The sequence below is a fragment of the Choloepus didactylus genome, chromosome 19 (genome assembly GCF_015220235.1).
Source record: "Choloepus didactylus isolate mChoDid1 chromosome 19, mChoDid1.pri, whole genome shotgun sequence".
In the NCBI taxonomy this organism is placed as follows: Eukaryota; Metazoa; Chordata; class Mammalia; order Pilosa; family Megalonychidae; genus Choloepus; species Choloepus didactylus.
In genome coordinates this window covers 18,096,454-18,116,206 of record NC_051325.1, presented here as the reverse complement: position 1 = coordinate 18,116,206, position 19,753 = coordinate 18,096,454, and the positions used below count along the sequence as shown (strand labels likewise).

Below are 19,753 nucleotides of genomic sequence, written 5' to 3'. Positions count from 1 at the left end.
CAATTAATCCCTTTCTTTTCTAGGGTTGCCTGCCTTGTGTATTATTTAGGTTTTGAAACCTTCCTCTCCCTAGGTAGAAAACAGGCCTGGAATATCAGATATGTGGTTATTTGATAATAACTAAATCAACCCTACAGCAAACTCTGTTATCCTTATTAACAAACTTCTGGAGGTGAGGAGGGTTTCAGGCCAGTGGTCAAAAACGAATTATTAGGGCATTTTCTGAATGCTGAGGAGGGGGTGGGAATCAGAATATGGCCATGGTTGCAGGGTAGTTAGACTGGGTTTAAATCTTCACTTCAACAGCGGGTGCATGGCTTAATTTGAGGCCTCAACCTAAAAACTGGGGGCAAGGCGACTATCGACCTCGCAGTATTTTGGATGAGGATCAAATGGGATAATACATGAAAAGCATTTAGCACAATGCCTGTATGCTACTGAGCACACCATAATCGGGAAACAAATGGTACCCAAATCAACCTTTACACCTTTTGGTAACTCTTCTTACACCAGTTTTAGGTCCCTCTTTTGTAAACATGGGAGGGCTGGATCAGATCAGGAAGAATTTCATTTCACACCCAACACTTTGTACTTAAGGCATCTGAGGGAAGGGAGGTTGAAATGCTGTGTGCTGACAACAAAGTTCCAAATTGCACAGGGCAGGGGGAAAGAGAGAGAATAGGTAGAAGGGAACAAGTGAAGTAGAAGAAAAGGGAGGTAAGTATGGAGGGGAGGAAGGAAGAGTGCCAGGGACGAACAGCTTGACTTGCTGGAAGGTAATTCTCTGCAGGCAATGGCAGGGTTGCATGGAAGGTCATACACTGTACTAGACTGAAAAACTAAAAATCAGTTTCCGTAAGAGGGAGGATTTGCTAGGTTGGGCTGGATCATCAAGTGATACAGAGGATGAAGATAAAAGATGGTTGCAAAGGGAAAAGGAAAAAAAAAAACATCATCCTTCACACCCACTGCTGATTGAAGGTGGGACAGTTCTGTGTAACTGATAATGTCTGTGAAGCATACTCTGCTCTCAGTGTACATGTGTCCATATGACAGGGCAGCTGGCTTCCCCCAGACCAGTGACCCAATAGAGAGCATGTCTGAGGCAGAAGTCACAGTCTCTTTGCAACTACTATGGGAAGTGACAAACCCTCACTTCTACCATCTTCTACTCATGAGAAGCAAGCCGCTAAGCCCAGCCCACATTAAAAAAGGGGAATTAAACTCCACCTTTTGAAGGGAGGAATATCTGAGAATTTGTGGACATATTTTTAAAAGCACCACCATCCCAAACAGCTTTCTAATTTCCTGCTCCAAAATTTCCTTCATCCCTCTGTGTCTCTGCCCTTGGAGATTCCTTTCCATATTTAAATATTAAATCCCCTTACTGACTTAAGTCCATGTTTAAGTCAAAAGTCCTTACAGGTACAGCCTGAGGTCTTGAGATCAGTGAAAATGTGTCAAGAAACAAAGAATTGCTGCCTTGTAGAAAGTAGTGTCTTGGGTGGATAGGGAGCTGGTAGAAGTTTATCTCAATCGTGGCAGCAAGCTGATTCCTACTCCATGTAGATAAGTGCTCCCCAGCAAGGAGCTTAGATGTGTGGGTTCACATGCTGAGCTATCGTCCACTATTTCACGGGGTTGCTCTAAAGCGGGTGAGCGAACTTTGTCTGTAAAAGAAGAGATGCCAAGTATTTTAGACTGCACAGGCCACAATACTGTCTGCATCACACATTTTTCTTTTTTTGCTTTTTTGTTGTTGTTGTTGTTTTAACATCTCTTTTAAAAATGTAAAAAACCATGCTTAGCTCACAGGCTGCACAAAGTCAGGCCATGGACCAGATTCAGTTCACAGGCTACAGTTTGCAGAGCCCTGCTCCAAAATAATCATATAGATGCTTGCTGTGTCCTCAGAAAATAGTTTAGATCTGCTTCTCCACATCACCCAGCCAAGATAACAGTCTCCATTTTCATGGCTCTCAAATTTCCTAAAATGAGATCTAATTCATCTTACTTTAGGTTAAAAAGCTGGGAGTCCTCTTTTCAGATTGGATAAGTTTTGCATGGGAGTGCTCTCATTCCTTCAGGGAGACAGAAACAGGTTCAAAAATTAAGTCACTAAAATGACTAATGTGGCCCTGTCAAAGAAGAATTATGGACTCGCGGGGTTATGGTCTCTCAGAGAACTCATTTCAGGTTTCTATCCATCATGCGAGTAACAATAACCTTCTCCAACCAGCAGAGTGAAGAATGGATAGACTGCCAGTAAGTATTCCTCATTGCTTACTGAACGCTGGCACCACAACAGCTTTCCACGGCAATAGTGACATTTAGGGAATTTGTGTCAGATTTGGCTTCTAATAGGGAAAAATAACCCACTCTCCTACTTTGACTTTGCATCTTTTGCTGTTTTCTCTGAATCAGTATGCCTCAAGAACAACACTGAATGCACACACACACACACACACACACACACACACACACACAAGGAAAGAAAGAAAGAAAGCTTTCTGGGTCTTTATCAGCAGCAACTGAAATAAAAACCTTTGAGCAAGAATGCCTTAAAAAATCCACATTTTAATTTCACCAGGGCATTAGTAAAAATGCATTACTTAGCCCACGAGTCAAATGAAAATGTGTTAACATGCATACAGGATTAATGAATTTATACTTGAAGCAAAGAAAAAAGAAAAAACACTGAAGGAAGCAATTAAAAGCCCTTCAGCATATTTAATATTTCAGATAACCCTAGATAGGTTTTCTTAACTTACTGCCACCACCCAACCCGTAGTAACACAAAACTACTGACTTGAGGTGTTTCATGAAAACTGCACAGACACTGGCAAACTCTTGCAAAGGTGCAGCATTTTGACTATGAATAAAAGAAATTGTTTAAAGGGGCAGCAAACCAAGTATACAGCTCTGTTTCCTAATCATAATAACTGTAGTCTTAAACCTTTGTTTAACCTTCTTAAAATTTACCTTGTTCTACTCATTATTAGTTGTAATCAAAACTGACTGATTTCATAATTAGATTTAATAGAACAGACTTTGAAAGGTCATGTCTTATTTTTGAATACATAGTGGTATCTCCCTGTAATTATTTTTTCTTATAAATGACTGTGATCATATATTTCTTAGTCAGTTGTTAAGGAAATTATCCACTTGCCATTCGTTTGAATGGTCTAGGTGGTATATGCGTGTATTTAAATATTTGTCCTGACATTGTCATGTGATCAGAAAAACTTTTGCTCTAACATGATGTGTCTTTGATTGACATTTGCAGTGAGAAAACAGTATTCATGAATACTATAATACTATTCTTTTGGGGTGTTCAGAAGAAAAACCATCTGCAGCATTAGACTTGAAAACTCAAAGCCATTTTAATACTTCCAGAAACTACAGCTCTTCGGGGGGGGGGGGGTGTCTATAAACAGGGAAATTGGTTCCACAAAATCTGGGATCATCTGCCATCTGTGATGAAAACTGGAAGGGGTAGAGTAATTTATTGTTATAAGCAAACTGCCGAGAAATGGGAAGTCCTAAAATCCATTATCAAGCTATTGCTGGGAGATTGTTCTCCTTTTGGTCTTTCTTTTAGGTAGTGTTCCATCATCCCTCCACCATCGAGCTATTTCTGTCTATTGCTCCCTGCTACACCCACTGCCTCTTCTAGGGGGTTCTCTTGGTTTATGTAGGAAGGGGCTCTATATATTAAATTTAACAGTCCCTGGGACTCATGAGAGGGAGCAGGGTGATGGCAACATGGCAGACATGCCATTTTGAATGAGGGCAATCACTTGCAGAGATTTCTCTTTTCATCCACCACTAGGCTGTCTGATGTAGTTTTCAACAAACATATTTTGGTGGAGAGGAGACAGCTGGAATTCCTTTACAGTTATCCAAAAAAGTGCATCAGATAAGGGCAGACTTCTGCAGATGGACCAATTTGGCAGAAAGAACAAAGCACATGCCAAAACACTCCACAGCTAGGGATTCATGTGTCATTTTATGTCTATAGCATAGTACATAATTGTCTGTGGCCTACCCTTCCACCAGGAGAGAAGAAACAGATGTTCTTATTTGTCTTTTGATGTGGATTTCAATATTTACATTGACTCATCCAAAATAGCATCAGCTGCCCTAACCGATTTTTTTTCCTAGTCCTTAAGTCTGTTGACTAATTAATTCAGTTAGCTATTAAGAATATGATTATCATCTCAAGGAGAGGTTCCATTGCCAACAGGTTCACTTCTGGCACTAGGGAAAGATAGAACCCATTTGCATGTAAATGTAAAGAAAAAAAAAGCACCTAAAATTTTATTTGTCCAAAATGCAGTAAGACCCCAATAAAAAGCCTCTGGGAATAGGCCTATTACAGAATTCAGGATATTTAAATTCAAGACAAGGAAGAATTTAGCCTTTTCTGCTCAGTTTAATAATTATAGAATTGGCATTATAGGTAGGAAGACTAGATAATTAGAGTGTTATCAGGAGTCCTAGAAGAGGTGACAGGTTCATTACTAAATAAAAGTAATTTACACTAAATTGGAAATGACAGTTGATGCCTTCATAAAGCATACCTCACTGAGAAAGAAATCATTAGGATATTGGATAATGCAGAAGGAGGCATTGCAATAAGTTTGGAAATAACAAAATGTATGCAGAAATGGGATAAAAAGGCCAGCGCTCTCCTTTTGCTTAGTGTGGCCCTGAGGGCTTACTGTAGGATATATTCCTGCTTGTGACATAAAAAGTACAGATACTGAAAGCAACTGTCTCAGTCTATCAGTCAAAATGTATAACCCAGACAAGGTCGCAAAAGGAAAAAGAAAAGCCAACCAGCAATATTGGCAAGGAGCGTAACTAGATAAAAAGTGATCTTTATATGCACATTTCACTTAAAATTCTTATACAAGTTTTCTAGGTCTTATTTTAGGGGCGATTTCTACTGGGCTAATTTTCCTCTCTAATTGGTTTCCCTCATTTCTACTGAAACATCTCTATTGCATGTTCCCCTTTGCTCCTAGCCTCAGTGGACAGGTGCCCAAGCTGCAATTTCCCCAGGCCACAAGCTTGCATGGGATTCAGGGTAGCTTATAGTACGGTGGTTAAGAGTTTGCACTTTGGTGGCAAATGACCATGGCTCAAATTCTGTTTCTATTCCCTACTAGCTAAGGGTCCTTTGGAGAGTTAAACTATCTGAATGTTAATTTCTTCACCTGTAGAATATGGTATTTATCACATTTTTATTATGAGGCTCTAATGGTTAAATGGGTTACTTCAGAGCTTTTACAGTAGAGGCTGCCACCACTCCCCAGTCTTCCCCTCCATCCAGCCATTTACCACAGCCAGTTAATTCTTCCCTTTGAGTATCTCCTTGATCCATCCTGTTCTTTCTTTCTTCGCCTGGCACCCCTTTATCTCAGATCTCTATCATCTCTTATCTGGAGTATTTTAATCACTTCCTAGTGGATCGCTCATGGCTGCCCCTCCTGCACCCACTGCACCCAGTTCAGGCCCACAGAGCAGCCATGTGAGAGAGAACCTTCCATGGTTCCCTACTACCCTCCGTAGAAGTGTCTCACTCCTTAGCAAAGGGTTCAAAATCTTTCATAATATGACCCATTCCCCTTCATCTAGATTTGTTGTCAGTGTTCCAGCCATGATCAATTACTGACTCCCAAACATACCAGGCTTGCTCTCAATTTTGAGTCATGTTCCCACCCTGTGCAGCCTTCCCTCTCCCCCAACCCATCCTATTCCTTTCTCCTCAATCTCTCTTACTTAGCACCATCTTGGGGCACTCGCCATCTGTTCTCCTGCCCCACTGGCCACTCCCAAGTCTTCAAAGATGCCAGGTCTTTCCCATACAAGGCCCTTGAACATGATCTTCACTTCACCCAGAACACTCATCCGTCTCTCCCTCTTTAATACTTTCCTATTGATTAATTTCACTCGGTGAATGCCTTAGACAGTCAACCCAAATGTCACTTCCTTCTCTGATAATCCCCCTTAGCAACCTGCATTTCTTTCCATTGCCACTTATCACAATTGCAGATGATATATTTGTGTTATGATTTGGTTAAAAATAGATCTTACATCAGGCCCCTGAGAAGCACACCTTGAGACAAGGATTCACGGGCAAGCAGTTGACTTGGGTAGTGATCGCAGAGAGCTCCAAGTGGTCACAGAAAAAGGTGCATGAACAAGGGACCTGCCCCCACAGGTAACTGGAGCTCAGTCCTGCAGAAGAACCCTGGGCAACAGCATAGGATGGGTTTCAGAGTCGTCCCACTTAAACGGCATGAAAGCTGGGGCACTAGTCCACCATTCCTGTCCATCACAGGTCGAGAGCTGCTTCTGGGACATTAAATCCCTAACACTTCCAGCTTGTTTGCACAGGACAAGCATCCTTTTGAGAACAGGAAAAGGTCTCAGACAGAGGCCTCCAGGTATTCAGAAGAAGTAGCCACTGGTATAGACAGAAATCAGAGTTGAGTGCCAAGCGACAACGGGTGAATCCAAAAGCTTTAGTTACAACATCCTTTAGTTACGTCTGCCCCCCTAAACTCCCAGCTCCTAGCCCACATCCCAGGCAGCTCTGACAAATAGAAATTTATTTGGGTCACAAACTCTTAAGTAATTTTACATTTTTGAGAAGCCATGTCATAAAAAGTAAAAAGAAACAGGAGAAAATAATTTTAATTATATGCTTTAACCCAATACATCTGAAATATTATAATTTAACATATAATCAATATAAAAATTGAGACATTTTACATTTTATGGTACTTGAAAATCCAGTGTATATTTTACATTTACAGCACATCTCAATTTGGACTCACCACATTTTGAGGGCCCAAGTAGCCAGATTTGGCTATGGCTATCACCGTAGACAGCACAGGTCTAGAGGAAAGAATTTGGTAGATAGAGACTGGGTGCATAGGAAAGATTTGCTCAATGACAAAGGTCTCAACTGGGGCAGTGCCTCCTCTGAGAAAGTTTCCCTGACCCCTCAGGACTGGAATTAGGGGCTCACCTTCAGGTCATCTGCAGCCCACCCTGCTTCCTTCCTTCCCCTGCTGGGGCTGTGAGGTCCCTCATCCCTCCCCACCTCCTGTGTTGCTGTGTCACTGGCACCCAACAGTGTCCAGAACACAGGAAACTTCCACCAAGTTTTGTTCAATGATGAATACATGTTATGATCAGGTGATCTAGTTTTGATTTTTAGTGAGCATTTAGTGAACACGTAAATTTTATACATTTACTTTATGAAAAGTCTTTTTTTTTTCCTTATTAAGAAATATCACTGTAGTCCCAAAGGATCATTCCAGTGGCTACAGAGAATCCAAAGAAATTGGACAGTGACTACTAACACAGTAAAGTAGCTGGGAATGGGTGGGTCATAGCCGTAAGAATGAATAAATGAAAGTAACTCAGACTGTACTTTCCCTTCATACCAGTTAATGCTCTAGAGCCTACAACAACCATTCCTAAAGTGTGTGTGTACAGACACGTAGCACAAGCGTCACCCGGGAACTTGTCAGAGATGCAAATTCTCAGCACCCACCCCCTGCCCTACTGAGCCAGAATCCCAGCAATCTATATTAACAAGCCGTCCATGGGATTCCAATGCACAGTCAAGTTTGAGAACTGCAGCTCCAGAGAGAGTAACTTCTAAGTTACTCCTGTAGGATGAAAGCACAGAATCAGAGGGAAAACCACTCCCTTGTACCTAAAATTACACATGAACGAAACATTTACTTTAGCTGCCTAAATGTGCATGGCTTCTCCACTTGCAAATTACTTTCATGTGAAGTAAAGGGAATAATAATGTTGAAATGTATCTGGTACGGTGTCAAAGAGCTATTAAGAAAGCATTTGGTTAAACAAAACCCCTGCATGAATCCTGCAATTTTCAGGAGAGAGAAAATACATGTAGAGAGCTCTATTTTTATAGTTACTGGTCAGCATAGGGGTAGTTATCACGTTTTATGGATTGTAATTTGGGCAAGGACACATTTTTGTAAAAAGTTGCTACTGAATCATAGAAAACCCATACTTTGCTTTCAGTCTAAGCTTCAAAAATTCCAGACCAGGATCTTAAATTTTTTATTCTCATTGCTTAAAATAGCTTGTCTCAACACCAAAGGAACAAATATTTTAAAGGGGCAAGATGGAAAAACATGGAAACGGACGATTTTACTTCCTGCAATAATGTGGGGCTGCCTACAACTTCAGATTCATATGTATTGAATAGTATTCTCCCACAGGAACAGTGACTTCTTAGAGAACCATATGGACAAAGAAAAGTAGAGAATTGAAGCAATTTCTCAGTACTAATTGAATTCAGCTCAAATACCTCAAATTTATTTTGATCTACATATTGGAGATAGAATTTTATATTTTTCTCTCAGAAATTGACTCTAGCCTCAATTTCACTTTTTGTGGACAGACACATCCCACTCTGCCTCTGTTGTCTACCCCCAAAAGGAAAGGCTTTTGTCTTCTGAATATCATAATTTGTTCCTTCTCTGCCATCCTGAACTTATTAGATGGGCAACAAATATTAACTGATGACAGAGAGATATTACAGCTTGTGCATTTATTCATGGGATGATTCTTCTATTTAAAGAACATCTTTATATACTTTCCATTCTTCAGCAAAAATGTGTCTCATCTTGCCAGTTCTGTATTTGGCATCTGCACAGAGCACAATGGGAGCCTGTTTTAAACAAATGTGTAGGCACACTGATAATCCTGATCCAGAAACATAAATGATATTGCAGAAAAATGTGGTTTTTAGAAGGAAATTCAATGTTAGGGCTCAAAATTAACAAGAAATGGCAACATTGTTTTGTTTGAGACAGAGCAAAGAGATCCCAATGTAATGCTACTAGGTTATCCTTATTTTGTTCATAAATTGCCCAGTTATGGTGTAGACATCATAGAACCAGTGTAATCTATGGTCATCAGTATAGGGCAACTAATAGAATAACTATTGGTGTCAGCATAGGTTGATTCCTAACCTGAGTTGCACCATGAAGTCACCGGAAGACTTTGGGAAAGTTGCTTAATTCCCATTTGTCAGTTTCCTAATCTTTAAAAAAATGTCACATTAATATATTTCTTATTATTGTCTTTCCATAAGGGTTATTGATTTTGTGCAGGATGCCTTGAGTCTCCGCAAGGCCTGCAATTTCCCTGGGGAAGACTGCACTAATGAACAGTGTTTGTAAAGTACTTGGAAATCCTTGGATTAAAAACTAACGGACTCAGAGTAAAAGTATTTGAATTAACATGCCATATGGGAGAACCATATGTTATCTATTAAGAAGGGATGTGTGATATTGAAAATAGCTCTCTGGTGCTTTGCCTGGTACTATTTTCATAGTAAGGGATGCCACAGCAAATTCTTGGTATGGCAGGGTCTTGCCTTCAGTGTTGAAACGTTACAAAGTTTGATCCTTCAACAGAAATTTGTTGAGCTCTGTACTGGATTGACTAGTGTCCCCCCAAAATTCACGTCTACCTGGAACCTCAGAATGCGACCTTATTTGGAGATAGTGTCTTTGCAGATGTAATTATTCAGGATGAAGTTAAGATTAGTTAAGATTGGTGTGGGCTCTAATTCCAATAGCTGTTACCTTTCTAAGAGAAGGAAGAGGGAAATTCATATACAGAGATACAGAAGAAACACAGAATAAAGGTAACCACATGGTTCTGGAGGCAGAGATTGAAGTGATACAGCAATAAAACAAAAATGCCAAGGACTGCCGGGAGCTACTAGAAGTCAGGAAGAGACAAGGAAGGGTTCTTTTCTAGAACCTTCAGAGGAAGAATGACCATGTGGAGTCCTTGAATTCTGACTCCTCATCTCCAGAACTGAGAGAGGATGAATTTCTGTCGTAATCTGTTTTGGCAGCCCTAGGGAACCAATACAAGAGCCACATTGAACACCTGGCACCCTGTTTACCATACAAAATACACGGAACGGACAGTTATGTGAGATAGTTCAGTGAGTTTCCACTCCATGTGTCACATCTAGTTCTCCTTTAATAGACATCTGGGCTTTATAAATAATAGGTTCCATTATTTCCTCTTCTGGACTTGCCTAGCATACCTTGAAAAGTATGCTACTTGGGATGTGCTTATAAAGAGATAGGGTAGAACTTCTGTCCTATAATCAAAGGGTCTCCAACACCTTCTGTAAATGGGGCATGGGTTGTCCCACTATATTTGAGGTTATTTGGGGTGGAAATGGGACTGGCAGCCAGGAAAACATGGCTCCCCATTTCCCCTAACTGCCTGTACATACTCCATCACCTTTCCCGGAGATTCTAAGCCATTAGTCTGGAGATGTGTGCTGTAACTAGTCCCACCATAATTCCAGCATACAGCCAGTCATGGAACCACTGGCCTGGGGAAGGGATTTCCTCTCTTAGAGGATGGCCCCAGTAAGGATACACAATGGTGGTACAGATGTTGTAACAAGAGTCTTGGCTCTTGTGTCTGAGTCACGTCCCTTAAAAATTCTGTCCCACATGATGTACGAACTTCATGTTTCATAAGTAATGTCACAGTCTTGGAACAGAATATACTTTTACTGGTTCCCTGATTTATTTGTGAGGTAGCCAGACAAGGTCACATAAGTCAAGAGCAGATTTCATTAATTCACAAATACGTACTGAACACCTACCACGTGCTCCTTTAGCTGCTTAGGAGACATCAGTGAACAAAGCAGACAAAAATTCTTGTCCTGGTAAAACTTACATTCAAGTGGGGACAGATACACATGAACAATGAACCTAATACCTACCCTAAATTATATGTTAGAAGAAGATGGATGTCTTAGTTTTCCAGGGCTGTTGTAACAAAGTACCGCAGACTGCTTGGCTTAAACAACAGGAACTTATTGTCTCCCAGTTTTGAAGGCTGGAAGTCCAAAATCAAGGGTTTGGCAGGATTGTACTTTCTCCAAAGACTAACCTGGTGATGGCTTGCTTGCAATCCACAACTTATCCTCTGCCTCTGTCATCCAGCCATCCGTCTCCTTCCGTTTCCTGATTTCCTCCTATAAAGATTCCAGTCATATTGGATGAAGGTCCACCCCAGTTCAGTTTGGTCTCATCTTAATAGGATCTTCAAAGATACAATTTACAAATGCATTCACATCCACAGAACCAGGGGTTAGGGCTTGAACATGTCTTTGTCAGGGACATGATTCAATCCGTAACAGTAGACAATTGAAAAAAGAAAAAGTAAACGAGGGTAAGGAGGATGGAGTGTGTGGGGGCAATGGGTGCAATTTTAAATGGAGCATCCAGCACAGAGCTCACTGACAAGGTGAGCAGAGACTTGAAGGACCCAGAGGGAAGCACTCCAGGCAGAGGGTGCGGCCGGTGCAAAGGCTGGAGAGAAGAGCAGAGAGGCCAGGCTGGCTGGAGTACAGCAGAGAGACCTGGCTGCCTGCAGGGTACAGTTCCCCTTCCCCAAACTGGTCGTGAGGTGGTGGCAGCAAGGAGAGAGCTGAGGTCCCGACCACGCAGGGTGTTGTTCCCAACAGTACAATTGGACTTAACATTTTAAAACAAACTCTGTGACCTTCAGGTTGGGAATACACTGTAGAGGATAACAGACGAAGCAGCAAAGCACATTGGGAAGCCACTGAGAGCCGGGACAGAGGCTGGACCAAGGAGGTGATGGTGAAGTGGGCGGACACTACTTGGGCTCCCTTCACTTCATCACATTTGATTTTTATGAGCCATGATTTGGCATTAAACAGACATGAAATTTTAAAACTAATACACGTTTAATGAGATTTGACCTGAGGCTTGCATGGACTCCATGCCTTTTCTAATGTAGATTTACTGCCTAATTTTTTTTCTTAATTTTTTAAGAAAATTAAGTTTTCTTCTCAATCACTTGACAGGTGTTTATGGAGCCCCTAATACACTGTGGGCTCCATGCTGTATGCCAAGGACACTGTGGGGACAGGAAGGGCACTCTCCGTAGTGGACTTATAATTAAGCTATTGAGACGTAAGCTATTGAGACGTGGGGCAGCAGGACTCTCGATATTCCAATAGGCACGAGAGAGAGAGACTTCACGGGTTGGCATAATCCAAATCTGAGTTTAAGCCCCAGCTCTGCCACTAACTGTGTGGGGGAAGCTATTTAACCTCCCACAACCTTGATTTCTTCATCTGTAAATACGGGAAGATATTCTCAGCCAGCAGGACTCTTGTGGGGAGTCAGGGTACCCAGGTGAATGTGTGAGCTTTCAAGTGCCTGGCACATAGGAGGCGCTTAATAAACAGCAGCTACCAGACAGGTTAGATGGCGACTGCTCAACCACACATCGCGTTTTATCCACACCGAGACACACACGTGAAGTTTTTCATTAAAAACAATGAACCAGCCATCTCTGGAATTTTCTAAGATTAATCTATTAAAATAGCTCAGTCAGCTGGTGATCTATTAGAACATGAGACTAGATAAGCTATTAAGAAGACAATTTAAAAACCCTTGGAACTAATGTTCCCTCCCCCTCCATTCAGCGGGGCTGAGCAGTTAGGCATCAGCACGCAGGGAGGAAGGGGGGAGTGTTGAGGTGGCAAATGCCCGGCACCGAGCTTGGAGGGCAGCTCAGTTTCACACTGAAGGAGACTAAAGTGACATCACAAATAAATGCAACGAGTCCTCCTAGATTTCTATAAAAGGTGTTATTGGAAAATAGGCAAAAATTGAAGGTGGTCTGTGATTTAGATGGTAGGAAGGTCATCAGTGTAACTTTCCTGATCTAGATATTTATATTATGATTATGAAGGAGAAAATATATATTAACACATTCAGGAGTGACGAGGGGTGAGCAGGGTGACTATGCCCACAACTTACTGTCAAATGGTTCAGGAAAAAAAAAAAAAAAGTGTCCAGTACTATTCTTGTAATGTTGCTGGTTAAAATTATTTCAAAATAGAAATATCTCTGACATTAAGAATAACAAGAGTTTGGAGTTGTAGCATTGTACCCATCTGGCTTATGGCTTGTGTCTCAATGTTTTGTTTTGTTTTTTTAAGTTCTATGTTTAAATCAATGAATCTGTATGAGATTATACTTTAGTTCTTCAGCTATCATTTTAAGCATTTTTAAATATATTTGTTGAACCAGAATTTAGCTCTCTTATCCAAATAAAGAATGTTAGTTATGTTTCCAGGGAGGCAGCTATGGGCTCTGGCATCAGTGACTAGGTTGAAACCTCACTGTCCTCCGTTATTAGCTGTGGGTTCTTGTGCCTCAGTTGCCCACCCATGAAACATGGACAATAATGCCTTCCTCATGGGATTGTATGAGAATTAAATGTGAAATCTCATGCAAAGCACTTAGAGCAATGGGTGGAACATGGCAAGTATTTCAAAAACGTTAGCTAGTATTATTCTGCATCCCACGTAGCTCTATTAAATCAAAAAAAAACATTTTATTCATGGCAGTGCATAGTCTTTGAGACCATTTCTCTCTTATATAAGCTAAATTTATTTTTCAAATGTTTATCTTCTAGAGAATATTGGAAAGTTTGGAATGAGAATATACCTATGTGGAGAAATACAAAACTAATAACTGTATTTCTTACTAAAAAGAGTTTGAAAAGTTAAAAAAAAAAAGATAACTTCCAGCTTTACTGAGCTGAAAAAAATAAACATACCGTTTTTATTTATCAGCTAGAGCCACAATAATGCTGTGTAAAAAATCACCCAAACTGCAGTGCCTTACAAAAAAAAAAAAAATTATCTCACACTCATGGGTCTGCTCTGGGCTCAGCTGGGCAAATCTTTTGCAAGTTGTGAATTGTCTGAGCATGGATCCAAAACTCTGGCTTGGGTTCAAGCCCGTTTCATGCATCTCTCATCCTCTTTAGACCAGTATCTGCTAGTGGCATCTTCTTGTCATGGCAAAGGTCAGGGGCAAGAGCAAAGAGTCAAATTAAACAACACATTTCAATCCTTTGCTCATATCAGGTCCATTAACATTTTGTTGGCCAAATCAAATCCCATGGCCAGTTCCAACATCAACAGAGTGAGCTGAAGTGGGAAGACATTGAAGAGTTTCATGGCAAAGTGGGTAGAATCTATATTCCTATTATAGGAGACTGAATGATCCAATCTGCCATCAGATGTTTTGAGTTGCCTGTACAATGTCCTCATGCACACTTTAAGATAGCAATTTCTGGCCATGAAGTTGAGCTTTTGCCCTTGCAATAATTGCCTGGATGGACTAAAACGTGGACTGCATGCTCATCATAGTCCAAACAACAATGCACTCCTTGCACTTACGTGAATTCACTTGGCTGCAGAAATCTCTCATTTTTATTTCTATAAAATTTGTGCCCCTCTGAAATATCCTTGCATATAGTACATACTCAATAAATATGGGTTGAAAGGAGGAGGAACTAATACTGGGCAAACAAGGATGATACAGACACTAGAATTCTCACAGATTACTGTGCTTTTCAGTATGGGAAAGTAAAGTGTTATGTGGCACTCAATGGGAAAGCTATGGACGTTTATTATCTGAAGTAAATATGTGATCTTAAAAGTATATTTACTAAGAGAATTTAGCTCCTCTGTGACATATATTAAGCTAATGAAATAGCCCAGCATTCTCTATATTTCTTCACATCTACCATCTTTTATTATATGCCCCACTCTACTTAGCTTTTTATCGTTATGTGCTTCCTGTGAAAATAACTAGACAGACAAGCTGATAAAAAGATAAAATAAAGCTTGTTCTTATCAAATACTTATGGGCAACTTTGTACTGTGATTTTTGTTTTCTCCCAACGGAAGCCTACTGTTTCACTAAGAATTCACTCATTTGAGGCATTTAAAATGATATAAGCCAGTAAAATGTCCCCCTAAATGAGGGTGAAATGAATGCTAATCTAATTGCCTAAGAATGCATATGCTGGGCTTTGAAAAGCAAGACTTCTACACTGGTTCCCTCTGCTGGCTTTGAAAATACACTGTCTTTTGGAAATTGACGAAAGCAATATTCTTAAACCTTTGCATTTGAGGGCATGTTACTCAAATGGCAAATCCAGCATTCCTCTAGAATTTATTTGCTCCATGATAAACGGGCTAAGTGTTTCTTCAGTTTGCTACCCAAGAGCGAGAATACTGCAATGCAGACAATATGTATCACCGAGAATCAAAGTGGAAAACAGAGACGACTTTTGAATGTCAGTGTTAGGGAGCAGGAACTAAGGGTAAAATGAGTAACAATGGATTAGGTAAACAGTCAGACTTGCCCTTATTATCGTAAGTTAGACATGGGGTCTACCATGGATTTCCTTTTTTATGCATGTAGATCTGCTGGTACCAATTCCTCACATTCCTGTCACTTAGTTGTTGTTTCTCGTTCCCTTCTTATCTTCCTTTCTTCCTAAGAAAGCTCTGTACCCACTCCGTGGGAGATTGGTAACCAGACTAATTTTAAAGGCATTCTGCCACCCTGTAGACTTCAGGCCTGTTGTGAAATCTGTGTTAAAAGCCTGTTTGTTGGGGGAGACTACAGAGCTGGCAGATTTCCCCTGCTTGACTTTGTGTCAGTTTGGTGGGGGGAAGGGGGAAATACTGACCTATACTTCTGTCACCTGCTCCTTCTCCAACTTGTAAAGGTAGCAAGAGCAGCTGTGGTGGCTGTTTGCCTCCTTAGAGCAAAAGCCAACACCTTCACCTACATGAAGCAACAGAATAGAGATGTGACAGCTCAACATGTGTCGCTGGTGAAAGTGTCAATTAAACATTGGATTTTAAGTGGATACAGAGCCACCCCAGGTCCCCCCGTTAAACACTCTGCCATGTGTCCCATGGTGAATGGCACAGTGCTGGGCAAATGGATGTAATCCTATACATACTTCTACATTCAATGACTGCATTTCTCTCTCATATCAGACTATTGCTTTCATGTGTGTGTGTGTGTCGTCCTATTATAGTTTCTTTTCCCCCATTCAGGTAAAAATCCAAATGCTTTCCTATCAGAAATGCCCTTCAATAGGTTATTTTTCAGAGCCGCTTCTCCATTGCTTCCGACACTCCTGTTTTAGCTCTACCAGTAGATTCCTCTTCTGGAGAGGATTCTCCATCCTTTTGCCTCTGAGTTAAGATCCAGGAGCAGATGGTTGAGTAGGTTAGAACATTCAAGCAAAACAAGGATAAGTAATCTGGGCCCGTGGATCAGGCTTTTACAAAGGGCTCAAGTAGGTGTTTCTTTGGCTCCATGTGGTGTTGGCTGAGGTCACCACTTGACTGGACTCAGCTGGGCTGGGAAGGAAGGTGCCAGAAGGCTTCACTCACCAGCCTGGTGTCTCGTGTTCCTCCCCATGGCCCGTCCCTCTCCATGTCATCAGCCAGCCTGAGCTTCCTTACGGCATGGTGCCTGGCCTCCCAGAGGGAGAAAGCAGAAACTACCAGTCCTCTGTGGCCTGGATTTGAGGTCCCAGAAATCATTTCCATCCATTCTGTGGGTGTAAACAGGTAGCAGAGCCAGACCAGATTCAAGAAGAGGGAAAACAGATTCCATCTCTTGATAGAAGACGAGAGAAAAGATTTATGGCCATGTTTATCCCATATTAATATTTGCCGGTAACTCCAGCTTCTGCTTTCAGTACTTTAACTACATGTTTTCTACTTTATTCCTGTGTCCTTTGATGAGCTTTTCATTTTAATTATTATTTTCTAATCAAAAGGAGATTTGGAGAACATCCCAGCAATGAGTTATAAAATCATGTCTTTAGATATCTTTGAAAACTATATTTTTCTACAAACAATGCACAGAAATACATATTTTAAGCCAGAAGAAAAGTCAGATTTTTCTAGTGTACTGTTACCCCTAACCAATTATTTTTTCAAGGCAAACTTGACCAGCATAATCTGTTCAACACAAAATATTTCATACTGTAGATATATTAAGTGATGGGGAGAGAGGGAAACATATACCAAACAGAAAAACAAAGGGCATAGAAATTAATCAACCAAGTCTCCCTACACAGGGCACCTTACGTGAGCCAGGAGAGAAAAGGGGATTAGAACGGTATTGCATTGTGGGAAAGGCCATGCCAGGAAAGAGACGTTCCCAGAACTGTTGAGCGAATTTTGTTTACAAATTACATTTTGTCTAACAAATCATGTGAGAACGGATGAGTATAAATGCACCTATTGATATAGGTAATTTTTCTGTTTCAAGTCTCTGAGTCATCTCTCTGCCTTGTTTTATGGGGAGTCATGCTACATTGGTTGCAATTAATTTCAGCACTGCATATTAGCCGTAAAGAGATATTTCATAAATTGACTTGATGTATGTTTTTTCCCTGTGGTTTCTTGAAAGATGAGAATGGTCCTGAAGAGAAGCAAAGGGCAGAAGACTTGGAAGGCCAGAGCCAAGAAGCAGGTGGGCTCAGATTTCTTTTGAGGATTCTGCTAAGCCTCATCCACCGAGGTGAACAATGCTTTTGTCTGAAAATGCTTACACCTTCTCACCAGGTTTACTCAGTGTACATCCAGGCTGCCCTCAGGGTGGCACAACTGTGTTCACTATGAATGACAGTGCTTCAAGTCAGAATGATAGATGCTCATATTTCATCCACCAATTCCGTTTTTCTCCCTGGTAATAACAGGTTGCTTGGTAATGCTCAGAGTGGAATTGGGCAGTGGTTGGAAGTGCCAAGTCCAAGCTTGGCTGACTTAGTGTGGTCAAAATTAGCATATTTAATTTGGGGAAAAATGAAATGAAAAATTGTTTAAAGGAAATAAAGAAGAGGCTCTCCCTTCCTAATGAATGGAGTGTTCTTCACTGTTTTGCATTAAATCTGTATCGACAAGCCATGGTTGTTTCTTTGCATATTGTAGGAAACAGCGGCGTGGAGGTTGATTACCCCACATCCAGAGCCATAAATGAGATCCAAAGCCTCCCCTGGCATACCTCTGTTCAGTAAAAGGCAGATGTGTCTATTGAAAGCTTATAGATTTCACTTTGTAGATAATAAATTGAACATTTTCAAATAAAAATCATCTAGTCTCAAAAGAGCTTATCATTACTTTCAATTTATCATCTCCTCCTGCCCATTTTTTGTACTTGGACATGTTCTCCTTTAAAAGAATAATAGGAACCACCATACATCTATTAAAACCACCAAAATAAAAACATCCTTTCCTTTAGTTTCCAAGTCATCCTCTCTCCCATGTTCTAATGAGCCCCACGGAGGGGCATTTTTGAAATAGTGAGCTCTGTCTAATGTGTGCAAGGCATATCCAAGGCCATATGCTGAACTCTTTAGAATTAAACCAAGTAGTATGGTAAGTTTTTCACTGAAAACTTCCTACATTAACCTTGGAACTTTTGCTAGGGAACTGGAAGCTTTTATTATTAACCTGAAAGATGGAATTGAAGCGGCCAATCAGAGAAAGCACTGAAGCAAGGCAGCGAGAAGCATGTGTACCTGTTCCTGGGGCAGCTGGCTCTCATTGTCCAAATGTAATTCTTGAAATGAAATGAATTTCTGATAGGGCAAAGTGTTGTTACCCACCTCCTACCCTGCATCGTTATGCTCAGCAGAAGATGAGTCTTATGTGAAAAGCTGTCACTGTTTTTACCGTTTTGGGGCTGACAAGTATTAGTCAACTAACTGCTGACAGCTGTGGTCATTCGCTGACTGTTGGAGTTTCAACAGGTTTTATTCGCTCACTGCTTTGTTCCAAACTGTCCTTTTCAACAGATTTTTCCAAACCCTGTTAGTTTCTCTCTCCTCCCCCCCCAAACACACACACACACACACACACACACACACACTCTCACCCGTGTTTCATTTTTTCATCCTTTTCCCCTTCACCAGTTGAGAACAGGCAAATTCTTTTTTTTTTTTGGATTTGAGATCATCTCGCCTTTTAGGAGAGTAATGGAAATTAAGCTTCTCCACCTCTTGAATCCTAGAATGCCTTCACCACAATATGTGGCCCTTTCAATGTAAAAACAGCTCTACATGCATGCCTAGAGGTTCCTCTGCTCTTCCAAGCGAGCCAGCTTCAGGATTCAGCTGTGATCCTGGCTGGTGTCTACATTGCTATGTTCACTCTGCTCATTTCACAGCCTCCCAAATTGAGGATGTGGTTCTGGTCATTAAAGCCCTTTGACCTGGTATTATTCTTCTAAAATAAAAATATCTTTTCATCCAATATAGTTTTGTTCTGGTCATTAAAGGCCTTTTGACCTGCCATTTTTCCAAAATAGAAGTATCTTCTTTTCATTCAATATGGCTTTCAGCTTCGGCTATACAACTCGACAGCCCTCTTACACATCATGAAAAAAGAAACACAAACTCAAAACAGTATAATCCAGCAGTTTTGATGACTGTCATGAGCAAAGCAAATCAAAGTTTTAGATAATAGTCCCCAGTTATTTAATAAATGCTTATCAAGGGTTTACTGTGCTCCAGACACTGTTCTGGGCTCTAGGAAAACAGCAGCAAATAAAGACAAAATATCAGATAGAGACAAGTGTCATGCAGAAAAATAAGCCGATATAGAAGGAATACTCAAAACACAACTTTCCATTAAATGGATCCAGGGAAGATCTCCCACTGGCAGTGATACAGTGATTGCTAAGATGAGATCTGCATGAAGGGATGGTGGAGGCGTTCAGTTTGGGCCACGGTAAATTTGAGACGAGTCTTAGACAACCATATATGTCAAGAAGCCAGG

General features: G+C 40.8%; 1 protein-coding gene across 6 annotated transcripts in view; it reads left to right on the top strand.

Annotated features, from left to right (window-relative positions):
• MACROD2 (mono-ADP ribosylhydrolase 2) overlaps positions 1-19,753 on the top strand; it is a 2,227,780-nt gene that overhangs the window by 2,067,684 nt on the left and 140,343 nt on the right. For all 6 annotated transcript variants that reach the window (XM_037811787.1, XM_037811788.1, XM_037811785.1 and 3 more), the window contains one exon: positions 17,385-17,447. In XM_037811787.1, the coding sequence (XP_037667715.1) occupies positions 17,385-17,447 (63 nt within the window). The remainder of the gene's footprint in view (positions 1-17,384; positions 17,448-19,753) is intronic.